The 22,305-nt window shown below is 39.9% G+C and overlaps 1 protein-coding gene across 9 annotated transcripts in view; it reads left to right on the top strand.

Moving 5' to 3' along the window:
• The window catches only part of GIGYF2 (GRB10 interacting GYF protein 2), a 126,393-nt gene extending 104,095 nt beyond the window's left edge, over positions 1 to 22,298 (top strand). For 8 of the 9 annotated variants that reach the window (XM_067740200.1, XM_067740204.1, XM_067740202.1 and 5 more), the window contains 7 exons: positions 8,977 to 9,099; positions 11,798 to 12,004; positions 12,137 to 12,339; positions 13,503 to 13,657; positions 15,163 to 15,347; positions 16,135 to 16,282; positions 20,457 to 22,298. In XM_067740200.1, the coding sequence (XP_067596301.1) occupies positions 8,977 to 9,099; positions 11,798 to 12,004; positions 12,137 to 12,339; positions 13,503 to 13,657; positions 15,163 to 15,347; positions 16,135 to 16,282; positions 20,457 to 20,524 (1,089 nt within the window). In that variant the 3' untranslated portion in view covers positions 20,525 to 22,298. The remainder of the gene's footprint in view (positions 1 to 8,976; positions 9,100 to 11,797; positions 12,005 to 12,136; positions 12,340 to 13,502; positions 13,658 to 15,162; positions 15,348 to 16,134; positions 16,283 to 20,456) is intronic. The other variant, XR_010944175.1, reaches the window with a different exon arrangement.
• Positions 22,299 to 22,305: the final 7 nt, after the last annotated feature.

The following is a 22,305-nucleotide window of genomic DNA, read 5'->3' as shown; positions in this document are numbered from 1 at the left end:
AAGTCTCGAAGTATTACTGTTGAATTGTATATCTCCTTCTATTTCTGCCATTTCTTGCTTCATGTATTTTGGTGCTCTCTTGTTAGGTGCATATATGTTTATAATTGTTATATATGTTCCTGCTGGATTGACCCTTTTATTATCATAAAATGTTCCTCTTTATCTCTATTAACATTTTTTTGTTTTAAAGTATGTTTTGTCTGATAATGGTATAGTGATTCCAGCTCTCTTCTGGTTGCTGTTTGCCTGATAAATCTTTGTTTATTCTTTTACTTTTGATCTGTTTATACCTTTGAATATAAATTACGTCTTTTTTAGACAGTATAGTTCAATCTTATTTTCTTATCCAGTCTGATAATCTCTGCCTTTTTATTGGATTCTTTAACCTATTCACATTTAATGATATTATTGATATAGTTGGATTTATATCTGCCATTTAACTTTCTGTTTTTTACATCCTTTCTGTTTCTCTGTTCTTCTTTTACTGCTTCTTTTTGCGTTAAGTAAATTATTTTCTAATGTAGCATTTTAATATCCTTAATGATTTTCATCACTGTATTTTCCAGTTTGACACAGATATGCTACTCTCTTAAAGCTCTGTTCCTTTTTTCTCCTTTTTGTAGTATTTTTGTTGTATCACATCTTGTAAATGTTACAAATGCAATGATAAAATGTTATATTTATTCCTTTATATTGTCTCTTAAAGACGCTGAGAGAAGGGAAGCAAGTATGTATGTATAGCTTTCATTATATAACCTTATTTATCATTTCTGCTTCTCTTAAATTGTACCTGTGGATTCAAGTTACCATATGGAGTCATTAGCTTACTACAGCTTTGTTTTCACTTAACTCCTTTGTGCCATTTTTGACATATTAGATTTTTGTATGTTATAGGTCCAACAATATATATATACATTGTTTTATACGGTTGCTTTTAAAATCAGTTAAAAGAGGAAGAAATGTACATGTACTACTGTTTTTTATAATTATATAATTAATTTTATTGGTGCTCTTCGCTTTCTCATGCGGATCCAGACTATTTTCTAGGGTCACTTGCTTTTAGCCTGAAGAACTTCCTTTAGTATTTCTTGTAAGGTGAGTCTGCTGGCAACAGATTTTCTAATTTTATCTGGGAATGTCTTTATTTCTCCTTCATTTTTGAAAAGTAGCTTTACTGAATATAGAAATCTTGGTTGACAGTTTTTGTTCATTTGAAGACTTTGAATATCTTATCCCACTGCCTTCTGGCCTTCATTGTTTCTGATGAGAAGTCAGATGTTGATTTTATTGGGATTCCCTAGTAAGTGATAATTTGTTTTTCCTCCTTATTGCTGCTTTCAAGATTTTCTCCTTGTTTTTGGCTTTCAGCGTTTTTACCATGATAATGTCTATTTGTGGATCTCTTTGGGTTTATCCTATTGGGAGTTTGTTCAGCTTCTTGGATATGTAGATTAATGTTTTTTCTATAAATTTGAGATTTAGGTCACAATTTTTCTGCTCCTCTTTCCTCTTCTTCTGATACCTGCATTATGCACATGTTGGTGCACTCAGTGGTATCTCACATTTCTCTAAGGCTCTCCATTTTTCTTTATTCTTTTTTTCTCTGTTCTTTGGATTGCATAATCTCTGTTGCTCTCTCTTCAAGTTCACTAAATTCTTTTGCCAGTTCAGATATACTTTTGAGCTCCTGCAGTGATTTTTCATTTCAGTTATTACGTTTTTGAACTCCAGAATTTCCTTTTGGTTCTTTTTTTTTTTTTTATGTGGTACGCGGGCCTCACTGTTGTGGCCTCTCCCGTTGCGGAGCACAGGCTCCGGACGCGCAGGCTCAGCGGCCATGGCTCACAGGCCCAGCCGCTCCGCGTCATGTGGGATCCTCCTGGACCGGGGCACGAACCCGTGTCCCCTGCATCGGCAGGCGGACTCTCAACTACTGCGCCACCAGGGAAGCCCTAGTTATCCATTTTATACATATTAGTGTATATATGTCAATCCCAATCTCCCAATTCATTACACCACCACCCCACCCTCCTGCCGCGTACCCCCCCCTTGGTGTCCATACATTTGTTCTCTACATCTGTGTCTCAATTTCAACCCTGCAGATCAGTTCATCTGTACCATTCTAGGTTCCACATATATGTGTTAATATATAATATCTGTTTTTCTCTTTCTGACTTACTTCACTCTGTATGACAGTCTCTAGATTCATCCACATCTCTACAAGTGACCCAGTATCGTTCCTTTTTATGGCTGAATAATATTCCATTGTATATATGTACCCCATCTTCTTTATCCATTCGTCTGTCGATGGGCATTTAGGTTGCTTCCATGACCTGGCTATTGTAAATAGTGCTGCAGTAAACATTGGGGTGCATGTGTCTTTTTGAATTATGGTTTTCTCAGGGTATATGCCCAGTAGTGGGATTGCTGGGTCATATGGTAATTCTATTTTTCATTTTTTAAGGAACCTCCATACCGTTCTCCATAGTGACTGTATCAATTTACATTCCCATCAACAGTGCAAGAGGGTTCCCTTTTCTCCACACCCTCTCCAGCATTTGTTGTTTGTAGATTTTCTGATGATGCGCATTCTAACTGGTGTGAGGTGATACCTCATTGTAGTTTTGATTTGCATTTCTCTAATAATTAGCGATGTTGAGCAACTTTTCATGTGCTTCTTGGCCATCTGTATGTCTTCTTTGGAGAAATGTTTATTTAGGTCTTCTGCCCATTTTTGGATTGGGCTGTTTGTTTTTTTAATATTGAGCTGCATGAGCTGTTTATATATTTTGGACATTAATCCTTTGTCCATTGATTCGTTTGCAAATATTTTCTCCCATTCTGAGGGTTGTCTTTTTGTCTTGTTTCCTTTGCTTTGCAAAAGCTTTTAAGTTTCCTTAGGTCCCATTTGTTTATTTTTGTTTTTGTTTCCATTACTCTCGGAGGTGGATCAAAAAAGATCTTGCTGTGATTTATGTCAAAGAGTGTTCCTCCTGTGTTTTCCTCTAATAAGAGTTTTATACTGTCCGGTCTTACATTTAGGTCTCTAATCCATTTTGAGTTTATTTTTGTGTATGGTGTTAGGGAGTGTTCTAATTTCACTCTTTTACAAGTAGCTGTCCAGTTTTCCCAGCACCACTTATTGAAGAGACTGTCTTTTCTCCATTGTATATCCTTGCTTCCTTTGTCATAGGTTAGTTCACCACAGGTGCGTGGGTTTATCTCTGGGCTTTCTATTCTGTTCCATTGATCTATATTTCTGTTTTTGTGACAGTACCATATTGTCTTGATTACTGTAGCCTTGTAGTATAGTCTGAAGTCAGGGAGTCTGATTCCTCCAGCATCATTTTTTTCCCCTCAAGACTGCTTTGGCTATTTGGGGTCTTCTGTGTCTCCATACAAATTTTAAGATTTTTTTTGTTCTAGTTCTGTAAAAAATGCCATTGGTAGTTTGATAGGGATTGCACTGGATCTATAGATTGCTTTGGGTAGTTAGTCATTTTCACAATATTGATTCTTCCAATCCAAGAACATGGTGTATCTCTCCATCTGTTTGTGTCATCTTTAATTTCTTTCATCAGTGTCTTATAGTTTTCTGCATACAGGCCTTTTGTCTCCCTAGGTAGGTTTATTCCTGGGTATTTTATTCTTTTTGTTGCAATGGTAAATGGGAGTGTTTCCTTAATTTCTCTTTCAGATTTTTCGTCATTAGTATATAGGAATACAACAGATTTCTGTGCATTAATTTTGTATCCTGCTAGTCTACCAAATTCATTGATTAGCTCTAGTAGTTTTCTGGTAACATCTTTAGGATTCTCTATGTATAGCATCATGTCATCTACAAACAGTGACAGTTTTACTTCTTCTTTTCTGATTTGGATTCTTTTTATTTCTTTTTATTCTCTGATTGCCATGGCTAAGACTTCCAAAACTATGTTGAATAATAGTGGTGGGAGTAGACATCCTTGTCTTGTTTCTGATCTTAGAGGAAATGCTTTCAGTTTTTCACCGTTGAGAATGATGCTTGCTGTGGGTTTGTTGTATATGTTCTTTATTATGTTGAGGTAGGTTCCCTCTCTGCCCACTTTCTGGAGAGTTTTTGTCGTAAGTGGGTGTTGAATTTTGTCAAAAGCGTTTTCTGCATCTATTGAGATGATCATAGGGTTTTTATTCTTCAGTTTGTTAATATGGTGTATCACATTGATTGATTTGCATATATTGAAGAATCCTTGCATCTCTGGGATAAATCCCACTTGATCATGGTGTATGATCATTTTAATGTGTTGTTGGATTCTGTTTGCTAGTATTTTGTTGAGCATTTTTGCATGTATATTCATGAGTGATATTGGTCTGTGATTTTCTTTTTTTGTAATATCTTTGTCTGGCTTTGGTATCAGGGTGGCCTCATAGAATGAGTTTGGGAGTGTTCCTTCCTCCGCAATTTTTTGGAAGAGTTTGAGAAGGACGGGTGTTAGCTCTTCTCTAAATGTTTGATAGAATTCACCTGTGAACTCATCCAGTCCTGGACTTTTGTTTGTTGGAAGATTTTTTTTTTTAAATAAATTTATTTTTATTTATTTATTTTTGGCTGTGTTGGGTCTTCGTTGCTGCGCCCGGGCTTTCTCTACTTGTGGCGAGCGGGGGCTACTCTCCGTTGCGGTGTGCGGGCTTCTCATTGCAATGGCTTCTCTTGTTGTGGAGCACGGGCTCTAGGCGTGCAGGCTTCAGTAGTTGTGGCGCACAGGCTTAGTTGCTCCGCGGCATGTGGGATCTTCCCAGACCAGGGCTCGAACCCGTGTCCTCTGCACTGGCAGACAGATTATTAACCACTGAGTCACCAGGGAAGCCCTGTCAGAAGATTTTTAATCAGAGTTTCAATTTCCTTACTTGTGATTGGTCTGTTCATATTTTCTGTTTCTTCCTGGTTCAGTCTGGGAAGCTTATACCTTTCTAAGAATTTGTCCATTTCTTCCAGGTTGTCCATTTTATTGGCATAGAGTTTGCTTGTAGTAGTCTCTTAGGATGCTTTGTATTTCTGTGGTGTCTGTTGTAACTTCTCCTTTTTCATTTCTAATTTTATTGATTTGAGTCCTCTCCCTCTTTTTCTTGATGAGTTTGGCTAATGGTTTATCAATTTTGTTTATCTTCTCAAAAGAACCAGCTTTTAGTTTTATTGATCTTTGCTATTGTTTTCTTTGTTTCTGTTTCATTTATTTCTGCTCTGATATTTATGATTTCTTTCCTTCTGCTAACTTTGGGTTTTGTTTGCTCTTCTTTCTCTAGTTCCTTTAGGTGTAAGGTTAGATTGTTTATTTGAGATTTTTCTTGTTTCTTGAGGTAAGCTTGTATTGCTACAAACTTCCCTCTTAGAACTGCTTTTGCTGCATCCCATAGGTTTTGGATCATCGTGTTTTTGTTGTAATTTGTCTCTAGGTATTTTTTGATTTCCTCTTCGATTTCTTCAGTGATCTCTTGGTTATTTAGTAATGTATCGTTTAGCCTCTCTGTGTTTGTGTTTTTTACGTTTTTTCCCCTGTAATTCATTTCTAATCTCATAGATTATTTAAAAAATAGTCTCTGTATCTTGTTTATTATTATTATTATTATTTTTTTTGCGGTACACGGGTCTCTCACTGTTGTGGCCTATCCCGTTGCGGAGCACAGGCTCCGGACGTGCAGGCTCAGCAGCCACGGCTCACGGGCCCAGCCGCTCCGCGGCATGTGGGATCTTCCCGGACCGGGGCACGAACCCGTGTCTCCTGCATCAGCAGGCGGACTCTCAACCACTGCGCCACCAGGGAAGCCCTCTGTATCTTTATTGATATTGTTTATTTGATGTGATATTGTTAACATGTCTACTTTTACTCCTTTAATCATGGTTTCCTTCTCTGAACATATTTATAAGACTTTGATGTCTTTGTTAAATCTGACATCTGATCATTCACTATCACAGTCAGTTTCTATTGCCAGCTTTTTTCCTGGTATATAGATATACTTTCTTGCTAATGCACTGTAGCAGTTCTGGGTTCTGGTCCTCCCTCCACCCCCACTCATTATTATTATTTGTTTTGTGGCTAGCTAGATTAATTTAGTGAACTTCCCCGCCTCTCCCCCAATAGTGTGAAGCCTCTGCTGGGGCTTCTCTGGGGATGCAGCATTGGGTATGCTCACAGTCACTCTGGGCTGACAGTGGTTTGGGCTGGGCTCTCCTTGACTGTCTTGTTCCACATTTAGGCTGTTAAACTCCACTAGTTGCTAACTGGATTATTCTCTTCTCAGAAGAACCCTTGGGCATAAAATGTTCCAAAAGCCTGATCCAATCAAACTCAAGCTCTTTTGAAGAGGTACTTCCTGAGGTTTATATTTGAGATTTGTTCTGACCCTAGGCAGACTCCTTCTAGCTTGGTTCTCTGAGACAAAGAAGCAGAGTACAGTTTAGCCTGTATCTCCAGTGAATCTACCAGTTAACCCCTTGCCTTTCACTGCAACATCCACTGTTTTTGAAAGTGCCCTTAGGGTTGAACTCCTCACTCTCCACACTCTGTTGCAAATGAAGTCAGTTCCTTTGGGAAGAGGTCTGCAGCTCTCTCTATTCCAATCTGTTCCACCCACCTCTGCTTCAAGACAGAAGTCCCAGAGTCACAGCTCTGGAGCTGGGAACAATGGCGCCTGCTTTATGAATTGAGCCCTTGGGGGAGGGGCAGTAGCCTCAGGTCTTCTTGGCTTGCCTCTCCTGGTGGGGTGGAACCTCTGCCTTTCAAAGTGGCAGCCAGGGCCCTAGTAGTCTCTGTAGCACTGTGTAGTTTCCATCCCAGAAGTCGGGGCTAGGCATAAGAAGGGAGCCACCTCTCCTCTCAGCTGTGTTTGTCCGTAGCTTAGCCTTTGCAACAGGTAGCTGGAGCCAGGATGAGAATTGTTGATATCGTGCACTTCCCGGGAAGGCAGCCCACTGACTGTCAGCTAACGGGGAGAGAGGGAGGCCTGTGTTCTTTGCTGCCTTCATCTGAAGTAATGTTTCTGTCTGGCTGAGCTAGGAGTTGGGAGAGAGTGGGTCATGGTACTGCAGACTCTCTGTTCTTACTGAGTTTTAGCAGATTTTCTTAAAGAAATGTTATCAAAAATAGTGTTGAAAAAGTAAGGTAGCAATGTCAGGGCAGGAAAAAAAAAAGTAATGTTTTTTAAATCAGCAAAGTATAATTAGACATTCAGGGGGCAGAAAATGTACCAAATTCCCAACTGTTTGCTTCTGACTTGGGAAAGAGTTGTTATGAAAAGCGTGATTGACAAACTTCAGTTCTCTGAGTGGGCAGTACAGGATGTTGGTTGAACTGGAAAATGCCCTGAGGCAATGTTGATGGAGTGATGGGGTATTATTTCTTATGTACAAATAAGATTTAAGGGAAATTGATAGCTATCTGCAGACGTTTGTCTGTCATGTGAAAAAGACTTAGATTTGTTCTGCATTACTCCAGAGAGCAGACTCATGAATCATGAGCAAAAAGTACAGTGAAGTATACTTTGGCACAAAATATAGGAGGATTTCAGAGGTTCTTGAAAGAGGAATAGGCCATTTCAGGAGGCAGTGAATCTGTCCTTGATGCTGGCTGAGTTTCTGTGAAGAGGACTGGCGATTGGTTTCTGGGTACCGCGGGGTGATACAGCCACTGAGATTTTCGACAGCATCAGTGGTTGCTGGTTCTGACTGCATCAGAATTACAAAAATATGCGAATTGGTTGGCTTTACCTTTGGGTCTTTTGATTCCTTGAGTGTGGGGCTGGGGCATCTACATTTTTACGGGTCCTCCAGGTGATGCCACCAGGTTTGAGGTCTGCTGCCAGGTTTGATCTTGATAGTGCTTTCCAAAACGTGTCATTTCCTGTGGAGAAAAAGAGTTCATTTGTGCTCAACTTTGCCTACTTAGTCCCCCATCTTTCTCTCTTAGCTGCCTCCTGTACCCCTCTCCTACCCTAGCACAGGTGCATTTTGAGAGAAATGCCGGTACTACCCATCATTGGGCAAAAAATGTTAAAGGATCTATTATGTTCGGTAGTGTTGAGGGTACTCATTTGGAGAGCTGTCTGGTAACATCAGTGACAGTTTAAACTGTTTTTACTCGTATCGCATCAGTTCCAGTTTTAGAGATTCCTACTGAAGAGCCATTCTTTTTTGGGACTGTTTGGCATTTTGTTTGTTTTGATCCATCCATGCTCATGTATTGTTTCTATTAAACAGATTTTAAGTCTGGATAGATTTGGTTTTTGTTTGCTTTTAAGAGCCTTAAGATGTCTCAAAATTAGAGTGTATCTTTCTTCTGGCCCAGAAAGGCCAAGGGATTCCCCTAGAAATAATCAAGCTTTTGAGAACACTAAAGTATTCAGGACTCATATATTTACACTTTATTTTAGTTGATAATTTTAGGGCATAGGAAAAATAGAATTATTGATTAAAACCAGCTTAGTGCTCACTACTAGAAGGCACAGCCTGGTTAACTCCCTTTCATGAAAGACTGATAGAAAACTGTGCCTGGCATCTTTCCTCAGCTGCCCACCTCAGCTCTCCCTTCACAAATCTTGCCGTTGCTACTTTCATTGGAAAGTAGCATATCTTGTCCTTTATTACCTCCTTGGATTAAAAACTTAGTGATTCTTTTGTTTACTTCTTTCTCTTTATGGTTGTATATTGGTGTATATGTCAATGCCAGGTGTAACAAATTTGCAGTTTCGTAATGGTAGATCAAATAAAAGTGTATTGATGTACTTAAGTTGTTTTAAAATAATCTTGTGACAAAAAAATTACGTAAAAGCAGACTGACTGGGAGAGTAGTACGTAAAAGGATTGAAGAAGGAAATTTGAATTGAGTGTTATAAATGGAGTTGAAAGAAACATGAATGTTCTGGCTGTACTTCATGCATTATTGCCCCTTTGTTTCCTGTACATGTTTCCTCATGAACTCGTTTGCCTTCCTTTTTTGTTAGCTTCCCTCTTCTTCAACATGGGGCCAGCAGTCCAATACGACAGCATGTCAGTCCCAGGCAACACTATCATTGGCTGAAATCCAAAAACTAGAAGAGGAACGAGAACGGCAACTTCGAGAGGAGGTAAGTTTTAAAAGTAATAGTGATCTAGACAGTCAGTGAATAGCTAGTGTGCATCATGGATGAGTGGCTACTAAAGATAACTATTATTGTCAGAGCTGCTGTGTGTCTGAATTGGATATGTGTTATTCACCTCTTTATCCTGTAATATGGTCTCTAGCAAGTATGAAGGATCTCATAGGAATAACATTAAGATTGGATACATAAATGTTCAGTTACCTTAAACATTTTAACCATAGCTCTTGAGAGAATAGCTCGTAAATAAAAGTTACTTGGGTGTTTCAAAATTGGGGGTGAGTTTTATGCAGATATCCTTTTATAAATTTGATGCTTAGAATGTAGAATACTTTTTTCCCTAAAGGGTATTGGGTTTTCTGACTAACCTAGAAAAACTTAAAATATGACAGAAATAACGCCTCTCTGCCTGTAAGTCTGTATCCTACAGTTCCTCATTAGGATAGGAAGGATACAGAAGAGTGAAAGGGGTTGGGGAGGGGGCAGCAGAGCACAGTTCTTGATAGAAGAGAGAAAATAAGGAAAATGGTTTGGCTCAGCATGCCATTAGGTGCCATATTCACCCACCCATCCATCCATCTGTCCATCACATAGTTGCTACTCAGTTACAGTTTCAGTCTGGGGATATAGCTGAGTCTAAAACAGACAAAATTCTCTGCCTTCATAAAGCTTACCTTTGGTTGAGGGGACATGGACAATAAAAATTAAGTAAATCATGGAGTTCTAGAGGCAATATGTGTCAGAAAGAACAATAAAGTGAGGAGAGGCATAGAGAGAGGGTTGGGAGTTGGGGCTAGTATTGGTGGTAGTAGTGATTGTCTAGTTTTAGGTAGTGCTATCTGGGAAGGCCTCTCTCAAAAGGTGGCATGAGGTAGCAGAGTCTTGAAGAAAGTGATTTATGTGGATATAATTTGAGGCAGAGCAGTCAAGTTGTTCGCGAATGCAAGCTGACATTCTGGTCTCGGTGGTGTGGTTCACTGAAGGCCCCGGGAATTGTCTGTACAAGTTTACCATGTAGTGTGCATGATGTCATCCAGTAGGTTAAAATGTTGCTTCACCTTAAAAAATTATCTTATTTCCCACCCTCTTAAAATAAAAAAATAGACTGAACTTTCTCTGAAATCATCTCTCTTTTCTAAAAGTTTAACAGCTGAATGCAGAGCAGACTATATCTTCCCCCTTCAAGGCTAGAAATTGTTCCAGTAATTTTGGTCTCTGCTTAAAAATAATAATAGTGGTCATCAGAGTTGAAATCACAGGTCTTTTCTTGTTCATATTTTTGTCTGTTAGAAGTTAATAATTGCCTTGTGTTTTTATTTGATTAATTTTCTTTGAACTCTTAAGTCTTCCTACACTCTTCAAAAGGTATAAAATGCCACTCCATACATATTTCTCACATAGGGAAAACCTATGACAATTCTGTTTCATTCTTTCCCTGGAGGTGTCCTTTCCAGGACCCTGTAATCTGTTCAGATCTGAACGCACGCTTGGCTTGCTGCACAGGTGCTCTGTTTTTCTTGAATTCTTGTCATCTGCATGTTGCCCTCCTGGACTGATTCTGGTTTTCTCTCCTGCTTTCCATCTCTTATCTTTTCTGATGGGGTATTTCTTCAGTCCTATCTTTCAGTCCTTCTATTGAACTTCTAATGTATGTTCTCTTATTTTGAAGTTCTGAGTCCATATGTTGTTACTCTAAGTGTTTCTTTTTATAGCCTCTTATTCTTGTTTTACTGACTGCACTACCTTACCTCTAAAAATATTACTTACTGATAGCATTTTAAAAAGCTAGCTCCTATTTTCCCTTGTCTTGTTTCTGTTTCCACAGAATTTTGTTTGATTTGGTCTTTGGCTTTCATCTTAGAAGCTCTGTCAAGTGTTTGTTGATCCTGGGCTATTCATTCATATTTAGGAATAAGGCACAGAAAAGCTGTTTGGAGGTTCTGGTATATACAGCACCTTGCTGGGCTTTTCCGTAGTGGTCTCTGTAATGGTCTGTTCTGTTGGAGTCCCACCATCTGTTGGTATCTGTAGGTGTATTCTCTTGTCCTGGGTCAGCTTTCCTATAGACAATCCGCTAATCTGGTTCAGCCTCTTTAAAATGGAAAGTTTTAATTTTCTTCTGGGGAGAGAGGGATAGCTGTTAACTGCTTTGGGTTGGGGAGGTAGTCAGGGTCTCCGTGCTGCTTTTTACAGACCTTCAGCCTGTCTTCTTCTATGTGAGATACCCCTGCCTCTAATTCCTGAGCTTTTTCTGTGAATTGGCCTGTTTCTGAGCTTCCTTTACTTAGGTTTCAACTTACTGGGTCTGTTATATTGGCTGTCTTTATCTGCCTGCTTTCCAGCTTTTAAAGTCTATTTTATTCTCTTTGTCCTTAAGATTTATGCTTTAGAAAAAAAATTTTTTCTGTCATTTTGGTAGGGCTTTGGAAGTAAACATATATTTTGCCTTTATGCTTAACCAAAAGCCCTACTTAATTTTTAAGAAGTAATTCTTGATTTCTTTTTATTCTCCTGTTAGTACTTCTGGCAGTTTACATCTTTATTTGCAGTAGAGGAGTTAACTCTGTCATGGTGTATAATTTCATATAGCTGCTATGTATTTACATTCCATTTAGTATACTGGACATTTGTAACTATTTTTTTAAACAACGGAATCCTGAGTTGCCTTCTGTTTCTGTGCCTGCAGCAGAGGCGCCAGCAGAGGGAATTGATGAAAGCTCTCCAGCAGCAGCAACAGCAGCAACAGCAGAAACTCTCAGGGTGGGGGAATGTCAGCAAACCCGCAGGTACTGCAAAGTCCCTTCTGGAGATACAACAGGAAGAAGCCAGGCAAATGCAGAAGCAGCAGCAGCAGCAGCAGCACCAGCAACCCAGCAGAGCCCGGAATAATCCGGTGGGTTCATTTTCCTAAGCAGTCACTCTATGGACTGGTGTTATAAGTTAAGTTATCTTTCCTAACTTTCGTGGACTCCCTTTTTATCTTTTTAATATTGTTAACTGTTATTTGTCTCCTTTTCTTTAACAGCATTCCAACCTGCACACCAGCCTTGGGAATTCTGTCTGGGGCTCTATAAATGCTGGTCCCCCTAACCAGTGGGCATCTGACCTAGTCAGTAGTATCTGGAGTAATGCTGACACTAAAAATTCCAACATGGGATTCTGGGATGATGCAGTGAAAGAGGTGGGACCCAGGAATTCAACAAACAAAAATAAAAACGCCAGTCTCAGGTAGGGCTCAAAATGATCAACCTATGCTCTTTGGTGGGTTGGGGGAGGCGGCGTGTGAGGAGTAGGATATGGGGTGGCCAGAGAAAGGTAGTTATTTAGTTTTTACTTATTTTCACCTGTATCCTACCATGTGAGGTCATAGTTTGATGATTGCTTTTCTTCCCTGTGGAAACACATCTATATTATACTAGGAGCTCCTTTGGTTGCTGGACACTTAGTCCATTGCCTGTCACATGGTAACCACTTAATATTTTTGTTATTGCTGTGGAATATTTCACCAAGGTATTCTCTAGATTTTAGCGTTTTTCTCTAAATTTATATTTTTAAGTTACTTATACTATGAGTATTATAAACACTAAAACCATTTTATTTTTATGATAAATTAGTTACATTTTACATTCATCTTTCTTTCCTTAGTATACAGTTTTATTGAACGAACATGGGTTTTAATGTTAAATACATCAGCTCAAATCCCAGCACTACCACTTATTAGCTGTGTGACCTTGGGCAAGAGGGAACCTCTTTGAGCCTCAGTTCCCTCATCTATAAAATGAAGATAATAACTTCATGGGTATGGTTCTAAAGGTTAAATGAATACATGTGAAGTAGTTAGTAAAGTGCCTGGCACATAGTAACTACTTAATAAATGGTAGTGTTGTCAGAGTATTTCTTCTTGATTGAGGGCTTAATGTGTTATGAATAGGACACTAAATGTCAGTTTATTGAGCATTTTTGCCAGGCACTATGCTCTAGGCCTTTGCATATAGTATCATTATTCCTTTTGATAACCCAAAGAAGTATTAGTACCATTTTACAGATGAGGAAACTGAGGCTTAGCAAAATTTAAAGTCTTACTGAAGGACACATAGGGGAACATTTAATAATTTCTCTGAAAAGAAGCCCTGTATTCACAAACTAGAATGTATTAACTGAGGCTAGATTTTAAGGGGTATTGAGTAACCCACCCCCCCACCCCCAGTATTTCAGTTTTTTTATTTCGGGTTTGTTGTTGTTTGTTTGTTTGTTTTCATTTTTGGAGCCAAGAATTGGATTGCTGGACAGCCATCCGGTGTTGCCAAGACATTGTCTATTTATGGTGTTAGAGTATAATCATATAGTAACAGTTTCTGGGAATATAATATCGCCCTATTGTTTTGCTTTAGTAAATCTGTAGGTGTGTCTAACCGGCAGAATAAGAAAGTAGAAGAAGAAGAAAAATTGCTGAAGCTCTTTCAGGGAGTAAATAAAGCCCAAGATGGATTTACCCAGTGGTGTGAACAGATGCTTCATGCCCTTAATACGGCAAATAACTTGGATGGTAAGAATTGGGGAGGGAAACCCAGCATGTGGAATGGCAGAGCAGGACCCACAAAGAGTTAGAAAATTGGAATGATGATGGGCCAACACTCAGGAGGTGAAATCTGATGGAGGTCAAGTCCTGCACCTACCATAGGAACTTGACTCTTTAATAGTATTATAGAAAAGTTCTATAATACTATGCTGAAATAGGTTATCAGTGGTTACCAAAAAGTAGATGCTATCTTAGGCTGTCTTATAATGTACAGGGAAGAAGAGGTCATAGTTCCATACTGCTCATTTTATGGGGGGCATTGCCAGATGGACAAAGGAGAGTAACTGTTATAGTGGGGACAGAGGTCAGCCTGGGCAAGAGAAGTCTGAGGTGATGTGAGGTTTTTCCCTTCCTGCCTTTGGGGGCAGGGGTGGGAATCATGTGACAGAGCAAGTAGACTTATTTTGTGTAGGATAAAGCTAAGACCCATAATGTATGCAAGTGAAAAGATTTCAGCTCAATTTGAAGAAAAACTTGCTAATTGTTAGTTGTTCACAAAGAAGAATTATCAGCCTTAGATGGAAGTGAGTCTTTCCCTTACCCTCCAGCTTGGTGTGGAAGGGATTCCCATAACTCATGGGCTTTGTTGAACTAGTCCACCTCTGATGTCTTTTCTAAAACCAAGAATCTTTTAAAAACAGAGCAGTAAAGGAATTGAAGGGTTCCTTTGTAGCATTGTAACAATAACCAATGGTCCGCTCGAGCCAGAGAAAAGAGTAGTGAAAAATAGCAATGGCTACCATCCATTAAGCACCTACCATGTACTAGGCACTTTATAGGGGTTAACATGTGTTATCCTAGGTATCTAATTTTTGCAGTAATTTTATGACACGTTTACAATGTAGGTGATGTTATCCCCATTTTATAAATTAGGAAACAGAGGCTCAGAATGGTTAAGTAACTCATCAAGGTCACACAGTCAGCAAATTTCAGAATCAGGTTTTAAACCCATGTCTGTCTAACTCTGATACTTGTGCTTTTCTCCTGCACCACACTGCTTCCTGTTCCGTTTTTCTTGTAAACTTAGGATATCTCAGTGAAGTGAAAGGAGGCTATGCCTATATCTTCAGTATCTGTTGTGGTGCCTGCCCACATTATCACACTTAATAAATACTGATTGAATTTAAGGGAAAAAGAAATGAATCCCCAGATGACTTTAGCCTTAGACAAACAGTTGTTTCGATCAACATGATTTAGTTTCTACCAAAATAACGTTTAGTGAAACTAAACATGCATGGTATCTTTGTCTCTGTGCTATTTCACATGATTTGGGGCATTGCAGTGATAGTGGGTCCCCCCCACTACTACTCCAGAGGAGACTGAAGAATATTTAACATAATAGCTACATGCCTTTCAAGTCTCCATCATTAATGTCTGTATTGGGTGTTAAAATATATTAAAAACTGAAACTGATCTCTTCTGTGTGATATTTCATTGTTACTCTTTATGTCTTGTTTCCTCTCATATTACAGTTCCCACATTTGTTTCTTTCCTGAAAGAAGTAGAATCTCCTTATGAGGTCCATGATTACATTAGGGCCTATTTAGGAGATACCTCTGAGGCCAAGGAGTTTGCCAAGCAGTTCCTGGAGCGCCGCGCCAAACAGAAAGCCAGCCAGCGGCAGCCGCAGCAGCAACAGCCGCCGCCGCAGCAGCAGGTATGAGGCAGCAGAGTGAGTGCAGTGCCCTTGTGAGTGTTAATGTCTTGAAATGTTGAGCAGCCAGAGAAATGAAAATTAGAACAATGTTCCCATTTTTGTATATCACGTGACTGGAACCTTTTAAAACATGGTGGACTTGATATTTTCAAATTCAGTGTCCAGAGACCTTTGTGAATTTCCCAATTAGCAAATATAGCCATTCATTCTCTGTTAGGCATATCAGCCCCATTGTTCTTGGTTCATATAAGTGCCTCTGTCAAATTGCAAATTCCAACTTGTCATAGACCATAAATTTGGTTTTAAATAGTTAAAACTTACAAATGTTAGCTCTCTGCTGCTCAGGACCCACTGGTACCCAGTACTGACAGTACTACAACCTGTCAGACATTTCACACGTCGTTGATGGGCCCCAGAGAACAAAGGAGCCTTCCACTTTGAGTAGGTGAGAGGTGTGGATTACCAAAGAGCCAGTTCCTAGTGGATGATACAGAGTCCATGCATATCTGGAGAGGTTTTGACAGCTGTGCTGTCACAGCAGTGTGGACACCTGGAGTTACCAGGACGGGCCTTGTGGAGACAGAGCTCAAGTGGGATGTCTGAATCTAAATGAAGGGAAAGCATGCCTCAGTGGACTGTTCTTAGTTTCGTTATTACCAGAATCCACGGTAGGCTTTCTGTTTTTAAACTCATCCTTGGTAAGGTGAGACCCAGGTCAACCATTTCCTCGGAGTGGGCCAAGCCTGTATCCACCATGTAACCTCAGTTGTGCTATCTCGTTTTACAGGACTCTGTGTGGGGGATGAACCACAGTGCACTCCATTCAGTATTTCAGACCAATCAAAGCAACAACCAACAGTCTAATTTTGAAGCTGTACAAAGTGGCAAGAAGAAGAAAAAGCAGAAGATGGTCCGAGCAGATCCCAGTTTATTAGGTGAGCACAGGCCTAATGTCTTAGCTGGGTGTTGGTGGGAGATTATATGTGAGTCCCATGGTGGAATGTTTTTCATGAAGGGAAATACTTCTTATAAAAAATAAATGTTTTTGACCAGTTCAAAGTTAGTAGTCAGTATTTACTGGGCATCTCAGTGCAGGAGCTATGCCTCATGTGCTACAGGGAGTAAGAAAAGTAATACATTGTGCGGTGCCTTCAGTTTTAAAGTCTTTTTTTCATATCTAACATGAATTTCTTTAAAAAAAACTTTCAGTTTAGTTGGAAAATAATACTAATGGACAACAGAAAAAGTTATTTAAAATGCTGATTTGTGTGGAAGCAGACCATAAATCCAGTCACATGTTCACAGAAAAGAACCAGTATTTGTTGACATTCACTGTGTGTATAATACAATTCTCATAATTATCCTGCATTATGAGGTGATGTTCCAGCTTTACCAATGAGTAAACCAAGGCCTAGAGGATTTAAGACATTTCCCAGAGTCACACAGCATTTAGCAGTGCAGCTGGGGTTTCAGAGCAGGCCTGTTTTCACTCTTCTGTGTTACCCATGGCTACTCTTATCTAACACTGAGGACCAGTGTCTTCATACAGAGCAGCCTTTTCCTTGGGGAAAAGGTGACACCTGAATTGGGGCTTTGAAATACAGGAAGGATAGGGAATGGTGTTTCTGGAATAATAAACAGCATAGGCAAAGCTGATGGGCCACCTGTGTTTCTTAAGTTGGCCCTAACAACCTCACAGGCAATGATGAAATTAATATTATTCTCTATTTATGAATGTAGAATAGGCTGTTATAAAACTGTGTTGTCTGGAATAGAATGGTTATATTGGCCAAGGTGGCAGATTGGGAAATCAGGCAGAAAAGTTAGGAGGCTGCAGTATAGACCAGATGAAAGGTACTGGTGGCCTGGAATAGGGTTTTGGCAGTGGAGATGGAGAGGAGTTAGATGGATTTTAGAAATTTAGGGGATGGACAAGGAGAATGGAAAGGTGTGGGCAGCCGGATGAAAAGAGTTGCCCTTTTGCTAAAATGATGAGCCCTGGAAAGTGGAGCAGGCTTACGGGGGAATGATGCAGTGTTTAAGTGTTGGGTAGATTGAGTGTGAAGTGACTAGGAGGCATGATAAAGAGATGAAAGAGCTGATAGCACAGCAAGAGGTAGATTGCTCTGCCCTTGGTAGTATCCATACTTCAGAGGTTTCCTGCGCTGGAGAAATCAAAATATCAGTAACAGAAACCCAGCTTTGAGGATTGCCCTCGGGAACTGGTGCTCTGCAAGCTGGCTTCGGAAACATAGAGATCTGGCGAAATTTTGTTTTCTTCTGCATGTCTTGGAAGTTTATGTTAAGGATGGATGGAACAGTCCAAAATTTATCCAGTTTTGACAGAGATAGGTGAATGTAGATTTAAGAGTGTTCCTTCAGTTCTGGTTGTGAGCTCTAGCTAAGAATCCCCCGCTATTTAGCTGTGGTACTTGGTGGGGGGAGGGGGGAAAAGGTTCTCAGGGAAAAGGTTCCTCTGAAAATGAGGTAAAGGTTTTTGGATTAAATATCTGATCTGACCCCATCTCCTCTTATAGACCTAAGAAAGAAAGGGACTTAAAATCCCCCTTCAAGGGAATGAGACATAGGTCATTCTAGGAATAGAGTTTTAAGGAATATGTATCTTGAAAGGGAAGAAAAAAAAATTAAATATAAGGGAAGTAAAACTGTTCAACAAAATACTGAAGAAGCTCACTTGGGTGGGCTCTTGCTTGCACCATTTAATGAGAATTTCTGCTCAACTAAACTTTCCTCTGGAAATTCATCTGATAATTTCTGCCCCTTACCTACTCATATCCATTTATTATTGTTTTTAATTGATATATGCCTTATTGACTTATAGATTAAGAAAAATTAACAAACATCCATCAGTCACAAGTTCCCCATGCACATAATGGGAAAACAGCTTCAAATTTGACCCCAAAGTATCCATTAATTTGACCCCAAAGTATCCATTGAGAAAGTGGTCGTTGATCAAAAGAGAATTTTGCTTCTAAAACAAACCTTCAGAGAGATTCCAGCTTCATTTTAATGATCATGTCCTCCATTGTACTCTTGTGTTTTCTTCTAGTTTTTAGAGCTACCAAGTGCCATTGTGAGCCAGCATCCTGTACTTGGATATGAGAAATACACACACACAATACCATTTTTTCACCAGTCATACTTTCCTTATAGAAACAGTCTCCCAAACCTTACAGAAATTATGTGAGTGGGAGTCTGTTGTTCTGAACCTAATATAGTCTTTAGAGCTGGGCATATTGGGCTTACATCCTCATTTGTATTGCATGGGGTCTCATTATATCCCAGAGCTCCCCTTTCTGTCCAGTGGGGAGGAGACGTGCCCTCCTTACTGGTTTTTTGGACAGGTAAATGAGACCATGTCTGCTAAAAGCCCAGCCCGGTAATCGTCATATTATAGCAGCGAATACTTAACTTTGTTTGGCCCCAGGCTTCTTTTCCCTTCCTGTGTTTGTATGACTAAAATTGATTTAGTTTGTGTTTTTGTTACATTCCCACTTTTATTTCATGTGGCTCATTATTGTTTTTATCACATTTCATTTGTTCTTGAGATATATGTGAAGTCAAAGAAAAACCTGCTTCAGAATAGAGTAATAGTTCATTTCATAAACTGTTTGGTCTTTAGGTTTTTGCACTTACCTAATTAACTGTTATTTTCAAATATGAACACTAAGCCTTTCATTATTTTCAAGGGAAAAAATCTTGCAGGTTATGGGAACACAGTTGAGGGGTAGAACTCAGGTTGGGATTTGGAATCCTAGCCTCTCCCAGTAGGAGGCCTTGTAAGCAGCTTGTACCACAGCTTCCTTGGTTAATAAATAGGCGTGTTTATTTTTTCAAGTCATGATATTTTGGAATCAAGAATGTAATGTAATTAAGCTATTTTTATTATGTAAGGCATTTTTTTGTTTATTATTGGTACATTTAAAATGTGTATTTGAAAACTTGAACATTAAAGAACAAAAAGGAGGGGGCAGAAAACTCAATATTAACAGAACTGCCTTTAGACTGGAGAGCATCGCCTGTTTACTTTTTGATATTCAAATAGCAGCTGAAACAGTTTGGGATTTCATTTAGGGTGGATGAACTGAAAGCTTTCTGAGAATCACTCATTTCAAAGAGGCCTTGTTAATAGTACTTTTTATCAATCTCTGATCATGGAGTTCATTGAAAAATTACACGTGCTGATGGCATTAGGTTTCCAAACCTCAGTAGTGTTTGTAAGTGCTGCCTGTCGCCTTCAGTGGCTGTGCTAGTACTGCTTTTTCTAAACCAGATTGCATTTCAGTCAGTTAATATTGCTAAATGAAATCCTTCCCTTTGCTGGTCTACTTAGAGTAGATTGAGTCGAATAAAGTAGTTTAATGTTTCTGTGCTGTCTGCTCTGTGATCGGAAGAACATCTGAGGGCTCTAAGGATCTTGTAGTGGGTCTTCCCTGGAGCCTCCTACCACTGAAAGCAAAATCTCTTGACCAGAACTTTGACAAAGTTTTGGACCCAAAGTATTCCCGATAGCGAATGGGGCTGAAGTATTGGGTTGGCCAAAAAGTTCATTTGGGTTTTTCTATAACATCTTATGGAAAAACCCAAACGAAATTTTTGGCCAACCCAATAGTGTTATTCCCACTCACATTTCACAGTCATTTGGTCGAGTGGTTACAAAGTACTTAGTGTGTTACTCCTGCCCTCCCCCTGCCCCATTCTTTTAAGGTACACCTTCTGAATGAACTTCCCCCCTAGCCAACCTGGCCCTTAAAACACACTTAAAACCCAGGCTCTACTCAGGACTCTCTAAGGCAGTGGTTTGCAGTTCTTTTTAAGCAGTGGTGCTGGGTTTATGTGTGTGTGTGTGTGTTTCCTCCCTAATTAAATTATATCAGAACCTTAAGATAAAACATATAAAAATAGAATGTCTAATTGGAAGGGCAAAAAACCCATTACATTGACTTTTATCCTTTCTTCTCCCTCCTTTTAGTATCCTTATTTGTGTGCTCAAAAACAGGAGACTAAAATTCCAGCTGCCTGCCTAGAATTTGAGCCACATGGTTGTTTGGGTGTGGTCAGTCACTCGTTGCCAATTTTTCCCTGCAGGGTTTTCAGTCAATGCTTCATCGGAGCGACTCAATATGGGTGAAATCGAGACTTTGGATGACTACTGAGCACCTGCCAGAGCGGACTGGCCTTCCCTCTTTCCTCTGCTGACCATGGATTCTGCACCTTTGGACACGACACTTACTCACCATATACTCTTTATCACTGCAACAAATCACAGAACCGATCATCTCAGGCTTTTTCTTCCAGCCCTTTGTGTCCAAGATTCTTTAAACCATTTTTGTTGGTGAGCATCTCAGACTGTGGATAAGTGGACCAGACCCTGTGTCTTGGGGGTGGCAGTTGGGATTACTCCCCAACAAGGCTGATTTTGGGCAGACGTGTTTACTGTGCCGTGATTTCACCTACTGTCTCCCAGAAAGTGTGTTGGGATCTGCCAATAGCAATTTACTTTCTCTTGTCACTTTTTTCCTTCTATTTTGTTTTTCTTCTCCTTCTCCCCTCCCCCCCCCAAAAAAAAATGGGCATGGGGTCTGACTGGTGCAATCATGAAGAGAGTTAATGGTAACAGACATTGGCCAGCAACAAAAACGCCCATGGACTGTGATTTGAGTGTCCGACAGAGACACAGTGAGAGCTCTTCCAGTCTGAAGGTTGCATTGCCGCTGCTAACTCTGGGATTGCATCAAAGAGGCCCTGAGTGGGATGGAGTTTAGATTGATTGGTTTGATGTTGCACACCCCTCGCCTCTTCTTTCTGAGCATCCTTTCAGAGAAAGGATTCATGTTTTTTCTTCATTAGATAGTGACTTCCAAGCAAGCTGACTTCTCCCCTGGCATACTCCAACCTGATTGGACAAAGGAAGCCCTGTGGCCTGGGAGAGGGACTTATTTTTAATTTTTCTTTCTTACAAAAACGGATTTTTTCCCATAAATATTTTTACTTCAGAGGACTAGGACCAGTTTGTTTTGGGCCTTTCTGCTGAAAATTTGTCTCGTTTAAGAGGCAGTTAGGATCTTTACCATATGTATGAATATGTGTAATTTCATTTTGGATAGGGATAAACTTCTGCTTCTGATAAAAGCCCGGAATTTCATCTGCTTCCTCAGAGCATTGCGTGTGTGTCTTGCTGTGGCCCCGAAAGGTTTTGTTTAAAGATTCTGGAATGGCAAGTTGCTTGCCTTTTCTGAAAAAAGAACATACAAAACCTGACCATCTTTAAGACCTTCATCCATGGAAACCACTATACAGGAGATTGCAGTGGGCTGGAGGGGATGGGAGAGAACAGGAGAGAGAAGCCTGGTTCTGGTTTCTGGTTGTGGCCTCATAATACCCCTTCACTTCAGATAGAAAATGTATTCAAGCCCTATTTATAAACAATACTCTTCCTGCCTCTGCCAACCCCCCACAGAACATCACCTGGAATTGCCAATCACACTTTGGTCTGGAGCCTTTGGACCGTCCGCCCCTGTGCAAGAAGTGCTGTGGTTCGGGTGGCTCCTGGCAGAGCGCCTTTTCTTTCTGTCATCATTGCCCGAAGAAGGCTGGAGTTGCTCTGAGAGCAGTTTGGTTTTGGATGATTATATTTGGGTTTCTGTTTTTATTCTTTTGGATCACCATTCTCCCTGTCCCTTTTTGCCTCCCTCCCTCTTAAACATGTACAATAACTATACAGAGACTGCTACAGACTTGTACATAGTTTTTGGATCAAATAGCATGAGGAGATGGGGAACCATTAAAAATTGGGGCTCCTGCTCTCCTTTGCTTTGTAAATTCAAAAGTGGGGGGTGGGGAAGAGGGATAGTTAAAATGTTTACAAAACTTTAAGCTCCCTCGGAACTTTTGCCAGTGTGGAGGAAAATAAAAAGGAACTTAATAAAACCTGGTG

The sequence above is a fragment of the Pseudorca crassidens genome, chromosome 6 (assembly GCF_039906515.1).
Source record: "Pseudorca crassidens isolate mPseCra1 chromosome 6, mPseCra1.hap1, whole genome shotgun sequence".
Classification (NCBI taxonomy): Eukaryota; Metazoa; Chordata; class Mammalia; order Artiodactyla; family Delphinidae; genus Pseudorca; species Pseudorca crassidens.
Note: the sequence above shows the minus strand (reverse complement) of the source record. Positions and strands in the feature narration are given on the sequence as shown.